Source organism: Cottoperca gobio, chromosome 7 (genome assembly GCF_900634415.1).
Source record: "Cottoperca gobio chromosome 7, fCotGob3.1, whole genome shotgun sequence".
NCBI classification, from domain to species: Eukaryota; Metazoa; Chordata; class Actinopteri; order Perciformes; family Bovichtidae; genus Cottoperca; species Cottoperca gobio.
The window spans coordinates 5873195-5887573 of record NC_041361.1 but is presented as its reverse complement, the minus strand read 5'-3'; the positions used below and the strand labels follow the sequence as shown (position 1 = coordinate 5887573).

The 14379-nt window shown below is 42.5% G+C and overlaps 3 protein-coding genes across 3 annotated transcripts in view; 1 reads left to right on the top strand and 2 right to left on the bottom strand.

Moving 5' to 3' along the window:
• Positions 1–2753, bottom strand: part of LOC115010539 (protein bicaudal D homolog 2-like) — a 42228-nt gene extending 39475 nt beyond the window's left edge. Inside the window, 1 exon segment of the mRNA XM_029435157.1 lies at positions 2221–2753. Coding sequence (XP_029291017.1) covers positions 2221–2460 — 240 coding nt within the window. The 5' untranslated portion in view covers positions 2461–2753.
• A 3907-nt stretch (positions 2754–6660) lies between these two features.
• On the top strand, positions 6661–10187 carry ptpdc1b (protein tyrosine phosphatase domain containing 1b). Its single transcript, XM_029435909.1, has 9 exons — positions 6661–6676; positions 7308–7473; positions 7574–7654; positions 7780–7898; positions 7976–8113; positions 8214–9241; positions 9559–9741; positions 9843–9953; positions 10059–10187. Exons 1-9 carry the CDS (start codon positions 6661–6663, stop codon positions 10185–10187), a joined length of 1971 nt encoding a protein of 656 aa, XP_029291769.1.
• A 76-nt stretch (positions 10188–10263) lies between these two features.
• Positions 10264–13757, bottom strand: fbxw12 (F-box and WD repeat domain containing 12). Its single transcript, XM_029436032.1, has 10 exons — positions 13526–13757; positions 13380–13417; positions 13128–13294; positions 12923–13047; positions 12268–12474; positions 12018–12182; positions 11665–11875; positions 11063–11244; positions 10809–10939; positions 10264–10712 (listed from the first exon to the last, which is right to left on the bottom strand). Exons 1-10 carry the CDS (start codon positions 13628–13630, stop codon positions 10613–10615), a joined length of 1431 nt encoding a protein of 476 aa, XP_029291892.1. The 5' UTR covers positions 13631–13757; the 3' UTR covers positions 10264–10612.
• Positions 13758–14379: the final 622 nt, after the last annotated feature.

The window sequence follows — 14379 nt, the reverse complement described above, 5'->3', positions numbered from 1 at the left end:
TGTGGTCACTGGAGAGGGTCCAGTGTTGAGCTACCCTGTAAATCTCCCAGACAATCTATTCCCGTCTGTCCAAGTCCTCGAATAGGGAAGAGACATCCAAACATGGCCGCCATCAGTGTAAATAGTAGTTGTGTACAAAAAGAGAACATGGCATTTATACCTGACCAAAGAAATAACTCTCCTATGTGCTTTTACAACAGCTGCAGACAAAGCCGCACTGATCAGTCTGACCTACCTCAAAGCGTCCCACAAATGAGAGCAACAAAAGACTGTGAGGCTTATAACTATGACATTTGTCTTTTCACAATTGCAATTCTATCTTGAATCATACATTTAGATTTTGAGTGAAAACCAAACACTAAAGAGAAGTTTGTATTTTAGCCCCTGTTGTAACAGTAGCTTATCTTGTGTATGCTCCCCACGATCTACTGTTTTTCTACAGACAATACAGAGGAAGCGGAGAGGGATGTCAGAAGAATGTGTTTGTATTTCTCTAGTGATAGCATCACGTCTGCCCTTCATACAGAGGCTGGGCTGGGGGTTGGGTAGAGGGATAGAGGAACATAGTTATGTTCTTTCAAAGCTTAACATCTGATCAGTGATCTACAACCAGTATAACCCAACCCTGAGGCAAAAGACAGAACCTCTGCCACAGCTTTGAGAAAACAAGTTATTACCCACACATATGGATGTTTGTGTTCTATTATGAGACAGGAAGAAAGCAGTCTGGGAGTCCAACCAGACTCACAATGAGAGCTTCTTTTTAAAACAAAACTTCAACTAGTATATTTTGAAAAACCAAGAAAAGAAACTTCTCAAGTGTCCCTGCTCATTTGGTATGCTTTAGTTTGCTGCCATGGTTACTCTTTCAGACCATTTCCAGTCGGTTTCTTCTATTCAGATCTTTTCGCTGTCATTCCTCTGATGCAGAGCGAGGCCTTTTTGCCAAAGACAATAACAACAACTAGAGAGAGCGTCACAGGAAGAGGAAGAAGCAGAGAGCTGAAAACCCCTTTCTCCATGCGTCTCTCAACAGAAACGCACAAAAAATACCCCAGGGAGAGACGAGCAGATTTCTGGCAAAGTAATAAGCTTTCTCAGCCATTGGTTGTCTGGCCGGGGAGAACCCATATCTCCAAAGAAGGATGTGAGCAACCATGAACAAGCCTGTGTTAAAGAGGGAATCAGATTTTTTTTTCCATGACTACTTGTAGGCACAGAAGGAGTTAAAGGCTGCAACCGCTGGCTGCCTAACGTCACTCTACAGCCATACTTCTCCTCTTTCTAAACTACAACACAGTGACAATCTGCTGCTCTAGTGAAGAAAATGTAATAGAACAGTATGGAATAAGTCTGGCCACTGTCCTGAAAAACAGAGACATCCTTTATCTGACTCTCCAGCCCTGCTTGAAACGTCACTCTCAAAATTCTTTCCATTCCCACATGGTCATAACTCGTCTGGGTTCCTCTGCTAGTTATTCTCTCTCTTCTGAGCGGGAAGGTACAAAATTCAAACGTACTCCCGCCCCTTTCAACTAAACTAGTAATTCTCGTTTACAGAAGAGAGTCCATCTGAGCAGAGAGACACTTTGACAAGATATATTAGTGCCAATCAAGGTTTTGAATGTCGTCTCTACATGTAAATTTAAATATGCCTATAATGAATTACTCAGATCGATTGTATTGTCCCATATCAATCATGGAAAGTAAAGTATTGCAGATTACTGCCTAGAATAATGGTCATATCTGTACAGTCGGTAGATCTACTCATGATTACGAAATTACAGAAGTGGGGGTGGAAACACACCAGGCCTGGACTAGCTGTGAGTCAGACAGGAATGTCTTCAAAAAGGGGCCATAAGAGCTGTATAAATAAATAAAAAGGTGGCAGTGCAATGGGGGGCACTCTAAGTAAAGAGGGGGTGGGGTGTGGAGCAGCCTACAGAGGTAGCATCCCCTCCTCATCCTGCAGTTTTGACCTTGCAGGATGAAAGACAGATGCCTTACCAAATGTCACAGTAAACTAAGTCCTAATATGGAATATTGTGATGAGGCCGTACAAATACAAAATAAAACCTTTTTTTTTCTTGGTATAACAAATGGGTATACGCCCCAAATTAAATATTAGATTCGGGGTTTTAGGTTTGATGCGTAGGGCCTATAAATACTATATGATATTATATCTAAAGGTATATTCTGAGATTTAAAAATGCAACCTACCTCTTTCAGCTGGTCAACCTCCTGCCTGACGGCCTCGTACTCGATCTCCAGGTCATCGTACTGCTGTTTGAGCTGCTGCTTCTCCTCCAGCACCGCCAGTCCGTACTCAGCCGCTTGGATCTTCTCGTTCGTGGTCTCACTCAGCTCCCGGGAGAGACGCTCGATCTCAACCCGCATCCATTCCGGCGCGGCCTCCACCGATATCATAGCGTCGGGGTAGCCCTGCTCTTCCACAGACATGGTCGGTACCGGTGACGATCAACCAACGTACGCCAGCTGATCTGCGATAAAGGGGGGATGTTGGGGCGTCTTCAAGCGGTGTAACCTTGAAGAAGAAGCGGTTGCTTAAATTCGTCTGTATTTAAATTGCATGATTGTTACGCTTGCGTTTCTCGTTGCCGGTCCTGTTTCTTTGGTCATGTAGATGACTCTGTTCAATTATCTCCGACGGGGGAGCTCGTCGTTATCTCTTAAAAATGCTCCATCGTTGAGATCCTGCGTTTCCTTCACCTCTCCCCCGGCTTGTCGGAGCAATTGCGCCGGAGCAGGAGTACCAACGGCCAAGACAAGAAAGAGGATATACAACTTCTGGTTGTGACTTTCAAAATAAAACCATTGCCGAATAAAATAGGCTTCAGAGTTCAGAGCATGTGAGGTTGTGTTTTTGATTTTGTTTTTGTTTTTGTTTTGTTTATGTACTAAAATGATGATAAATAAACATGTATGAAAGAACTCATAGTGTGTGAACATCCATTGATAATTTCCTAAAGTGTCAGAGCTCTCTTATTTTACTTTGAAGTCACAAACGATTAACTTCCGGTAAATTCATGCGATCAACACCGGCTTTTTTGAAACAGCTGAACGGTCCGTTTGTTGAAATGAGACGCACCTACGCAACCAGCTGGGACTGCTCCTACAGGGCGACAGTGCTTGTCGGGAAATGTAGTACTTGTAGGATGTGAAGCCAATAAAAAGGGTTTACCGACGTCAGGAACTGAACTCATTTCCCAGTAGGCCTTGTTTTTTTGTATATGTGGAGCACGGAAATTTCAGTTTGAGGCGTTTGTTGTGGCTGTCAACTGTATATCTGCTGCCACCTGTCGGAAAAGTTAATGAATTTATATCTTCATATAAAAACACTATACAGTATAGCAGGGGTGTCCAAACTACGGCCCGCCGGTCCATTTTTAATTGGCCTGCAGCAAATTCTAAAAGTATAATGGAATAAGGCCCAGATAGAAACTTGCGCTTGAATGTTTTGTACTTCTTAGTTCTAACACAGAAACACAGTTTTGATTTGTCAGCTAACTTAAAACATCACGTGTCAGATAAAGCTTATGCTTTAGATTTTTACTCGATTACATGTGATGAGAGCACAGATGCGACAGTCACCACAGCTGTTCATTTGTTTGCGGGGAGTTGACGATAACTTTTGCGTTACGGAAGAGCTGCTTGGTCTCACGACTCTAAAGGGCACAACATAATTCGAGCACGAGGACTTTACCACAAAGTGCTGCAGCGGTTTTATTCCCTGAGATCAGAAATGAACCTGTTTTTGAAAGAAGGACTGACCTCCTCATGAGCTGAGTGACCCTCCATGTTTGTCAGACCTGGCATTTTTAATTGATCTTACTGGTCATCTCAACACTGAACAAGAGCCGACTGTGCACATGAAAGTATTCTGTGTGAAGCTCCGTCTCTTTGAGACACAACTACACAACTTCAATGTTGCGCACTTCCCCACGCTGTCCGAAATCAAATGTGCTTTTCCAAAGGCCAACCTTTCTGATAACAAGGGGAAATATGTGTCACGTGATCTCATGACAGAATTCAGTCAGCACTTCCAAGATTGTTCTATCATTGAGAAATAAATCGAGCTGATCAATGCAGAATAAGTTTAAGAGAGTCTGCAACTAGAACTTATATAATAATTCTATACGATAATTCCCTGAAGAATCAACATCAGCTTCTCTCCCTCCCCGATTTCTACCGGAGCTTGGAAAAGTTTCCTCTGATGAGACGCCACGCACAAAGAATGAGTCTGTTCAGCTCATATATGTGAGCAAACATTTTCTCTGTTAACAAAAGCAGATTGAGAACCAAAATGACCGACAGCATCTCTGTGATGTCCTTCATATCTCAAACACCAAATATACTCCTGACCTGCAGCATCCTTCAGTCCAAAGCCAACGCCAAAGTGCAACGCCAAAGCCAACGCCAAAGTGCAACGCTGTTCCTATTATAGGAGAGTTAAAACATATATTATACAGTATTTATGTAAGGTCAATTTTTCAATAAATTCAAAGGAACCCCGCTTACCAGGCACGCCCACATTACCCAGACATTTCCACGAGCCACCCATCTTCTACCATCGCAAAAGTCTGAGCTACAGTGAGTCCGACTTGAGACGACTGGGCTCACAGGTCAACCTCCTCACACAACCTCTGGGCCCCATGTCGCAGAGCAATGCTGAACTGTCTATTTCCCCTGGAGACGCCACTCTCCGTGCAAACCAGCTTCAAGGTTGCAATAGCAACACGTCTGGCATAGCAGACAATTTGAGCTGTCCTTTCTGGAAAAGCAAAGGTGTGCTTAATACAATTAATGATGGCCCTGGTTTAGTGCATGCTGGGTCACTGGCTTTGCTCACTTACTGTACACTGAACAGTAATGATATCAGTTACACATGTGCTTTTCCTGCTATGACATAATCAACATGTCTACTGGTAAAAGATCTGTTGTCAGTGGTAACTAAGTGCATTTACTAAAGTAATGTACTTTTTTGATTTGCAATTTTGGCGTATTTGTACTTTGCTTTAAAACTTGTACTTTAACATGGAAGTATTTGAGTTTACGTTTTATTCTGCTTTATATTTCAACTCCACTATGTCTCAGATGTAAATATTTAACTTTTTACTGCACTACATTACACTATATACACCTATATGAACTATATCATAAACTTATGATGAATTTATAAAATATGATGCATTGTAAAAGGTTAAACTAAAGGTTGGCTCTTGGCTCTTCACTCCACGGTATCTTTCACGGTAACACTGGTGAGATATGCCTGAAAATCAAAGTCATGCATGTGATTTACTCTGGGCCTTATCCCATAGCTTGGTGTGACAATCCAATAATATGAGACTGACTTTATTTATGACTCTTCATATAAGGGACCAGATGGGTTGACATCCAATCAGCATGCACCTCATTTAACACCACAGAAGAAGGCTTAGTCACAACCGATATCTTTGTTTTTTGACAGTATCATTAAGTGATGAACATGCAAGAAACTACAAATGTAGGCACAAACTTAGATATAGAAAGGGTTTCTGTCAGCTTTGACTATAATGCTGACAGCAGCATTTTAAAATTGCATTGGGATTATTGGCTTTGAAGTCTCTCCAAATGCAGTACATCATAGACTGATCTCTCCTCGCTAACCTAAACATAACTAGCTTTAGCAAGGTACAAGGTAAGCCGATCAGTTTTTATCTACTTGCTCTGTCACTAAGGTCCCACTATTTGTAGCAACAGGGTATGAGGGTTTAAATGTGTTTGATTGCAGAAATACTCTGAAGTCTCTCATGAAAAACAAAAAAATCAGTTGGAATGTATTCTCAACAATATAACACTATAGTATGAGTTGGTGCTTTTATACCTGCAGTAATAAGATTAGTAGTCTAATCCAAGAGGAGTCAGTAACCCTAACCCCCCCCCTCCCCCCCAGAGCCGAAGACAGTAATAAACTAATTACAAAGCACACTATCTCTGCAACTTTTCAACATGTTCTTGAGGTCAACTGATTTACATGCTTGATTTGTCATCCATGTGAGATAGATAACTTTCCACAAAAGGAACACATAGGATCCTGTGGGTTTCTTGTGTTCCCCCACCCCGCTACACAGAGATAATCTGAGACGAATCAAATCAAGTGAGGCCAGGGGATTGACTTTCCACAGAGCCGGAGAGGAAAAGACAACGTCAGAACTGTGGAGATCAGAAGTGTTGGCAACTGCAGCTGTGAACCATTTATGATCGCAGATGGTGGTTACAAGCGTCTCGTCTCACTTACTACAGGTAAATCACGGTTGTTGCTTTTGTCTTGTATGTACTTTATTCTATTTTGTTGTATTTATTGCAAGATTGGTCTTTACTTCTAACCTTATTGATTATTTTGCACATTGGACTTGAAGCGTGATAATGACTGTTGTGCTGTGATGAGCTGCTGATGTAAAACCACCAGCTGAGAATAGCAGTTTGCAATCCTTTAAAAAAAGATTATGTCCGTGTTACACTTGACTGAATATGATTTATGATGTTGATCTTTGAGATAAATGTGTATTTTTAAGTGGTAGCTTGTCTCATCATGTATGAACACATATTGATGACTGAGGCTTTTACAGTGTAAAAATAATACAATAGAGAATTCACGAGATGCCTTTTCCAGACTGTTAGGAAACTGATTATAGTACTGTATTTCAGCCTTACGGTAACGCTCTACAGGGCAGATTGTTCACACAATGCATATGATAAATTGTACAATATAGTTTAACAAGATATGTGCATTTCCAGGCTCTGCTATGACTGTGGATGTGAGTCTGTGTGACTGTTTGTATGGCCATTTATGCGAAGACAAGAGGTGGAGCTCTGATGGAATACAGTAAGTATGAATGATAGTTGCTCATCTATATAATGTATCTGTCAAGGACTAAAGAATGACAACATAAGAATGCATCTCAAATGTGTTAGTGGCTATTTTTATTGTGCGCTCATGACAGACTTACGATGCCAAAGAAGGATTAGACACCCTTACTGTAATTGAGTACTCACCACTGCTGATCTTAATCATGTAGGTGTCACAGAACAATCTACATTTGGTGGAGTCTTTGTGCTGCACTATCTTTCAAGGATAGGAAAATATCTCATAGGATTTTAATAGCATTTTACTCTGATGATAAAAACCACTCATTTAATAGCTTCCAGATATATTTTGAGAGCAAATTAAATACAATAAACATGTAATTTATATTACTTACACTTTTAGATTTGTGTTCTCTTCTTTCCCCATATAATAACTCCAGTCAGAGCCCCCAGGGCGAGGTACACAATAGTCGGAGAAGCTATACGTTATGTCATTCCTGGACATCTGCAATGCACAGTCGGCTGTGGAGGTCAAGCCTGCAAGTATGACAACCCAAGTTACTGGAGTGATAACCAGCAGGCCATAAAAGGCCTCTACTCATCCTGGTACACACGCTTGTTCTAATTTAGTAGTTATGATAGTACAACAAAAACACAATCTATTTCAGTATCTATATACCACGTTAACTTTGTTCTATTGCTTTAGGGTGTCTGATCATCTCCTCGCTATGTCCAGACCCTCGACAGAAATCATTGAGAAGTATAACATCATCGATCAATTCAAAAGGTATACACAACTTTGTTTCAATGTCTTTCAGCAGCTTCCTGACTACACACAGCACCTGAGAAGATGAGAATAATTAATTGTTTGTGTCTCTGTTTGTGTGTGTGTGTGTGTGTGTCTGTGTCAAGGAATGGTATTAAATCAGTGATCAACCTACAGATACCTGGTGAACATGCCAACTGCGGAAACCCTCTGGAGCCAGAGAGCGGCTTCTCATACCGCCCAGAGGTCTTCATGGAAAACAACAGTAAGGGCTTTATACAAACACTCCTGATATATCTGTATTGTTGCTCAGATTTAACTGAAATCCTCTTACCATTTCAGTTTATTTCTACAATTTTGGATGGAGTGACTATGGAGTGGCCAACCTCACCACTTTGCTGGACATAGTGAAGGTCATGGCCTTCGCACAGCAGGAGGGAAAGATAGCGGTCCACTGCCACGCTGGTCTTGGCAGAACAGGTAGATCAGTAAGGAATGTTGTAGGAAGTGTTCAGGACAGACACTCTGATCTTTCATCTGATATACAATGAAGGATTTAATTTCCCTTTCTTCCCTGCAGGTGTGCTGTTAGCATGTTTCTTGGCCTACACTACCAGGATGAATGCTAACCAGGCTATTTTATATGTGCGCGCTAAACGCCCCGATTCCATCCAGACCCGAGGTCAGCTGCGGTGCGTCAGAGACTTTGTCCAGTTCCTTGCCCCTTTGAGGAGTGTGTTTTCCTGTGCTGAGCCTAAATTCAACCAAGTCACTCTGTCCCAGTACCTGAACCGCCAGAGACACATATTGCATGGCTATGAGAGGAAGGAGCTGAGTCACCTGCCAAAGATTGTCCAGCTGGTGTCTAGGCTGCTGCTGGACATTGCAGAGAATCGACAGGTGATCGAGGAAGACATTCTGGAAGCTCCTGATATTCATGACATAGAGATGACTCTCAGCCTCATTGAGAAAATGGGCCCCGAGTGGTTTGCAAAGGAACCCCGCTTACCAGGCACGCCCACATTACCCAGACATTTCCACGAGCCACCCATCTTCTACCATCGCAAAAGTCTGAGCTACAGTGAGTCCGACTTGAGACGACTGGGCTCACAGGCCAACCTCCTCACACAACCTCTGGGCCCCATGTCGCAGAGCAATGCTGAACTGTCTATTTCCCCTGGAGACGCCACTCTCCGTGCAAACCAGCTTCAAGGTTGCAATAGCAACACGTCTGGCATTTTATACAGCTCAGCGGGCTCACTCTGGCAAATCAAGAATGTAGAAAAACAAAAAGATGGATCCATTCTGCTGAAGAAAGTGAAGGAGAAATACATCCAACGTAGTGAGTCTGTGGGAAATCATGAGTCTACCAAAAACACTAGCATGTTGATCAGATGGAAGGCAGAGCAGAGGCAAGGGTTAGTAAGGAACGGGATGGTGCCTCGAGATAGCGATGAGGAACAATCAGAGAAGTCAGAGGTGCCCTTCATCACCCTGCAGACAGAGTTGTCTCTGGACGCCAGGAGGCTGCTCGTAGCACAGGCCCTGGCAGTGGACTTTTTTCTTGATGGGGAAGAAGAGCACAAGAGCAGAGTCTTGGCCTGGCAGGTAACTGACCCGTACCAGTGAGGTGGTGGTGTTTGTAGGGGAGGGCATGCATATAGGAATGCATCAGAAGTTCTGTAAATGCTTGAATGTGTCCATCACAAAGACTGAAGTTATGCTAACATGTCAGTTATGTAAGAGACTAGCTGTTCAGGATTTCATTTCCACAACAAAGGCTAGAAGTGTCTAGAATAATTTAAAATATGCTATATTAACATACAAATTCTATATATAGCTACTATAACAGAGCGTGTCTGAATAGGTTGCCTCAGTCACATACATGCAGACAGGGTCTAACGCGATTGTCCAAATGTGTGCAGGCAGAACTGAACCAAGGCGGTGGCTGGGAGAGGCTGTATATGGAGCGGGATCCTTTCGTCCTCACAGGGCTCATGTGGGCATGGCTGGAGCAGCTTAAAGAGCCAGTCATCTCCATCCAGGTAGCCAAAGCCCTTAAGCCCAGCGACACTGATGCTCAAACTGTCCTCAACACACTTGACCAGGTCAGTGCTGTTTCACGTTGGAAACAACAGCAATGCTACAATGAAATCTCTGGACTATGAAGCTCCCAGATTTAACTTTTTCTTTTTTGCTCTCTTCCCAGGCCTCTAAACAAACGTTAACGTGCATACTAGATCGTATGGCTCACCTGCAGGTGATACCAGAAGAGTTAGAAAATGCTTTCCTGAATCGTACAATCAAGGCTTTCACTAGGGTAAGAACATCAATACACCTTATTATTTGGGATTAGTTTGAACAATTTAACTCTAATTTAGACCTTTTTTCAACAACTTGAGAGTTTTGTTCTGCCTCTGAACAGATAGAAAATAACTCTGAGGATGGAAGCAAAGTGTACGAGTCCATGACCGCAGCCCTCCGGTGTGTGCTTGAGGACATGAGATGTACGGCCATGGAAGGGGAAGAGCTGCCAAGCTTCACTTTATCATAGGTACTACCAGCCATGTCTACGTGCTGCAATGCCTGTACCTCCATGTCGAGGCATGAAAGAGAATAGGATGCTTTTGTGCCTTGTGACAAAATGATTTAATATGTAACATATTTTGCAAACTTTATGCCTTAAGACCCGATCATATTCAACAGTGACATAACTCAGCTCCAAAAGCGTAGTGACAAAACATTATCATTGTAACTTTACAGAGTTTTTATTTCTTAACTGTATCAATGCCTTTCCCATAACATAGTGTTTCTCATCTGTAATAAGTGTCACATTCTGATTGCTCTAAACATAGAAATGACCAAAGAACATCCTCATGTCTGTATATATGATGAACACTTCATAATAAAAGCAAATGTTACTCCTTCCAGTGGGTTGTGCAAACTGCTTGTCGCCACCTTTTTGTGGGGCAGCGACACTCAGGAGGTGAAAGAATACGCTTTTAGGACGTCTTTCCCGTCTTTCCCTTCTGCTGAGGCCACGATGCTGGAATAGTCACAGGCGACATGAGTGAACCCTCTAGAAAACAGAGCATTAAGAAACACAATTAGGAAATTAGGCTCTTGCATTACTAGTAAATTGGCTGTTGTTGATACGGCATATAGCATACAGTACCTGGACATTGTGTGAGAGCCTCCCAGTAAGTGGTATTGGCTCTCCAGGGTCAATCCATGGTCTCTGTCATGTCTCCATGTCAACACTCGTAAGGAAAGATCCTGAGATGCTGTCACCACACGAAAGCTATTCTGTAATTGTGAAGACACTTGTACTTGTACTCTTTTCACACACACATGGTATATTATACCGTATAAAACAAAGGATTTCAACAGCTGGAGGAATATTTCTTTAAATGAGAAAAAGAAACCTACCACGCTTATAGAAGAGATAGGCATGGTGTGTTCTTTAAAGCTAGCGAGCAGGGCTCCTTTCAGAGAGTAGACCCAGAGCTCCCGACCAGCTGCCAACACTAAGCAGTCGCTGTCAGCGGCCTCGAGAAGGATTTGTGAGGCGCTGGTGTTCAGTGTCAGGGGGAAGGACTCCACCTGCTGGACTATAATGAGAAGACAACACTCAAAATGACACCAGCACAAAACAACAACACTTAGGAAAAATCCACCTTTAAAACCCGTAGCTGTAGATTTCAGGATTAATTATGAGATATTGAGTTGCCATGTACATTTTTTGGGGTGCCTGCTTTCACTTGAATTCTGTTTAACAATTTCAATTTGTATTTACCTGCATTTCCCAGAATGACATTTTTCTAACATTAATTCCCACTGTAGCTGTGTTAGAAAGGTTTTGAAATCGTTGTCATCCACAGGAATAAGCAACCTACACCAGCAGTTTAACAATACCTGCAGTTAATAGGGAACTGTCCTAGAATAACTGCACTTATTCTAATGGCTAATTCAAGATTCAGTCCCACATTTAAAGCATATCAATGTCAATCTGCACATATCTCAGTCCTCACCCTGGATCTCTGACTTGTACTTAGTCTTTTTAATGCTGACATCGAAGACAGTGAGGGCTTTGTTGTTTGGGTGCTCGCTGTGATGGATAATGGCCAGCCTGGCAGACTGGGTGGGGATGAAAACAGCAGCCTGGCACCCAGTGACTGGAACAGACTGGCACAGAGGATCTTCGTCCTCAGACGGTGATGTCAAACTCTCAGTGTAAATCACCTGCCAACAAACCAAACAACAGCAATCTACAAAATGTGGTCATTTGGACTGAGGTAATTGGGTAATAGACAACACATGAGAACAAACCAGAGCAGGAAACACGCACATAAAAGCCAGGCTTGTCAAAGACTACAAGGAATACCTTTGGACTTAAATCATCATTGTCCTTGGTTCCAGCAGTGATCCATTTCTTGTCACGTGAAACGAGGAGAGTGTTGACTTTAAAGGTGTCACACACCATTACGCTGGACCTTTTAGTCAAAGCTGAATCAGCTAAGGTACACACAGATCCCTGACTGGTTCCAACCTGGAAGACAATATAATGACTTACTAGAAATAAAATACGATATTATTTCCAGATTTACAAATCCAAACGTTCTGACGTTACTTACAGTCAGAAACCAATTGCTGTTGATGTTGTACTGTAGTAATGTACAGTGTGGAGATGCAGTAGAGAAGGAGGCCACCTCCTGGCCGCTCTGACTCTGCCAGGTCTTGATGACGCCTGTGGAGTCTGCTGTGATCACAACGTTATGCTGTTCATCACTCACGATCGCTGTCAAAGGACTCTGCACAGGACTGCACCACAGGAGTTCCCCCTGAGTGAAGAAAGGTGCAACATAAGTCTAATGCCTTGGTGAGGTGATGTATTCCAGTGGCTTGGGACGTTTAACCAAGAAGGGGGAACTATCGGAGGAAATCATATTCAGTAGTGTTTAGGTGATATGAAACCCACATACACATGGCTCGCAGTGGCACATGGCTGCAGCACATTTCACTTATGAAATGCATTCGATATTGGCAGATAAGGACTCACAGCATGTGACACTTAATGTTGAGTTCACTATGTTTTCTGAGGCCTTGTCTGTAAATACTGTCTGGAAGTCATACAGTCTATTGAGGGCAGATGGAAAACTTACATACAGAAATAATAATAATATTAATCTTCAATCAAACTCTATACCTCCAAACAAGCCTTGGTATGAATACTTTTAACATGATTATACTGAGAATGTAGGATGACATGCTGAAGGTGGTGGCACTGACATTTTGGATGTCCCATGCTCGGACTGTACCATCAGTCGAGGCGCTGCACACAGTGGCACGGCTGTTCCAGATGTCCGGACGCTGAGCTGGATTCCCCTGCAGGTACACGAGCCCTACCACCATGCCTGATGGACAGCATGTCACATGTAAACATTAGACTTGATGAAGTCATGCAAAGGAGATCTCACAAAGAGAGACGGCATACCTGTGTGTCCTCTGAGGCTTTTACAGGTGTAACCTCCTGACCTGCCTTTAGTCATCTTCATCTCTAAGTGGCAACGTCGCAGGAAGTATTTCTTCCATGAGTTATTAACCTGTTCACTCCCCAAGACAGCAAGGCTACAGAAACTCCAGCGCTGCAGACACATCCTCCTGAGGGGACCACAGGATTGGATATTTAGAAATATTTTTGATTTAAAATGTTATTTACAGGCGTGAAAGTACAGACAATGCTCACCTCCATAACCAAGGAGTCTCTGCAGCTTCGTTCCAATCCTAAACATATATAATTGTAATAAAACAGGTCAGACACTTATATAAATAAATAATAGGTTCGCTCTTATATCGCACATTAGCTACTTCCGCAAGTTGGACACTCCTTACCTTACACACACTGGAGGCACTGGTTAAATCTCCCTCAGTCAGGAATGTAAAAGTATGGATAAGGCAGTCACTGATCAAGTGCGGCTGATGAAGATCCATACTCATATCATATCATAATTGTGCACCCCTTCACTAGCTGTCTCCCTACTGTCCGTCAAAGAGACAACGCTTCACAGTTTGGGCAAACTACGGAAAGGAAACAGGGACAAGGGGGTTGGTTTGTTTATCTTTCAGCCTGCGAGGTCTTCCCTGCGCCACCAGATGTCACCATTATAAAAGGTAGATGATCCAGAGAAACGTCCAGGACAGAGACGCACTACAGGTAGCGCGCAGCAGATGCTTTATAAAACAAGTGGATGAATTCTACTTTTAATTATGAAAACACAACTAAAGTAAATGAACGCATATATTAAATATCACACATATATGATTTAATCACATGGTACCTGAGTGGAGACTCTGAGGTAGGCCTAATAATTCATCTACTTGAAAAATAAATGTTTAAAAAATATATATAATATAAAATAAGCTCTATTGCTTTATGTGGTGCTTCTTTTTGGCCAGTGTCGAAAAGTTATTGTAAAATGCGTAATAAGCGTAAATAAAAATATTGTAACCTTACGTTGAGCCCTGACCCTTTTAATAACTAAATAAAAAGCCATCCTAATCAGTCAAGGTGAATTCAGAGCAGTGTGTGTGTGTGTGTGTGTGTGTGTGTGTGTGTGTGTGTGTGTGTGTGCGTGTGTGTGTGTTTGTGTGCGTGTGTGTGTGCGTGTGTGTGTGTGTGCGTGTGTGTGTGTGTGTGTGTGTGCGTGCGTGCGTGTGTGTGTGTGTGTGTGTGTGTGTGTGTGTGC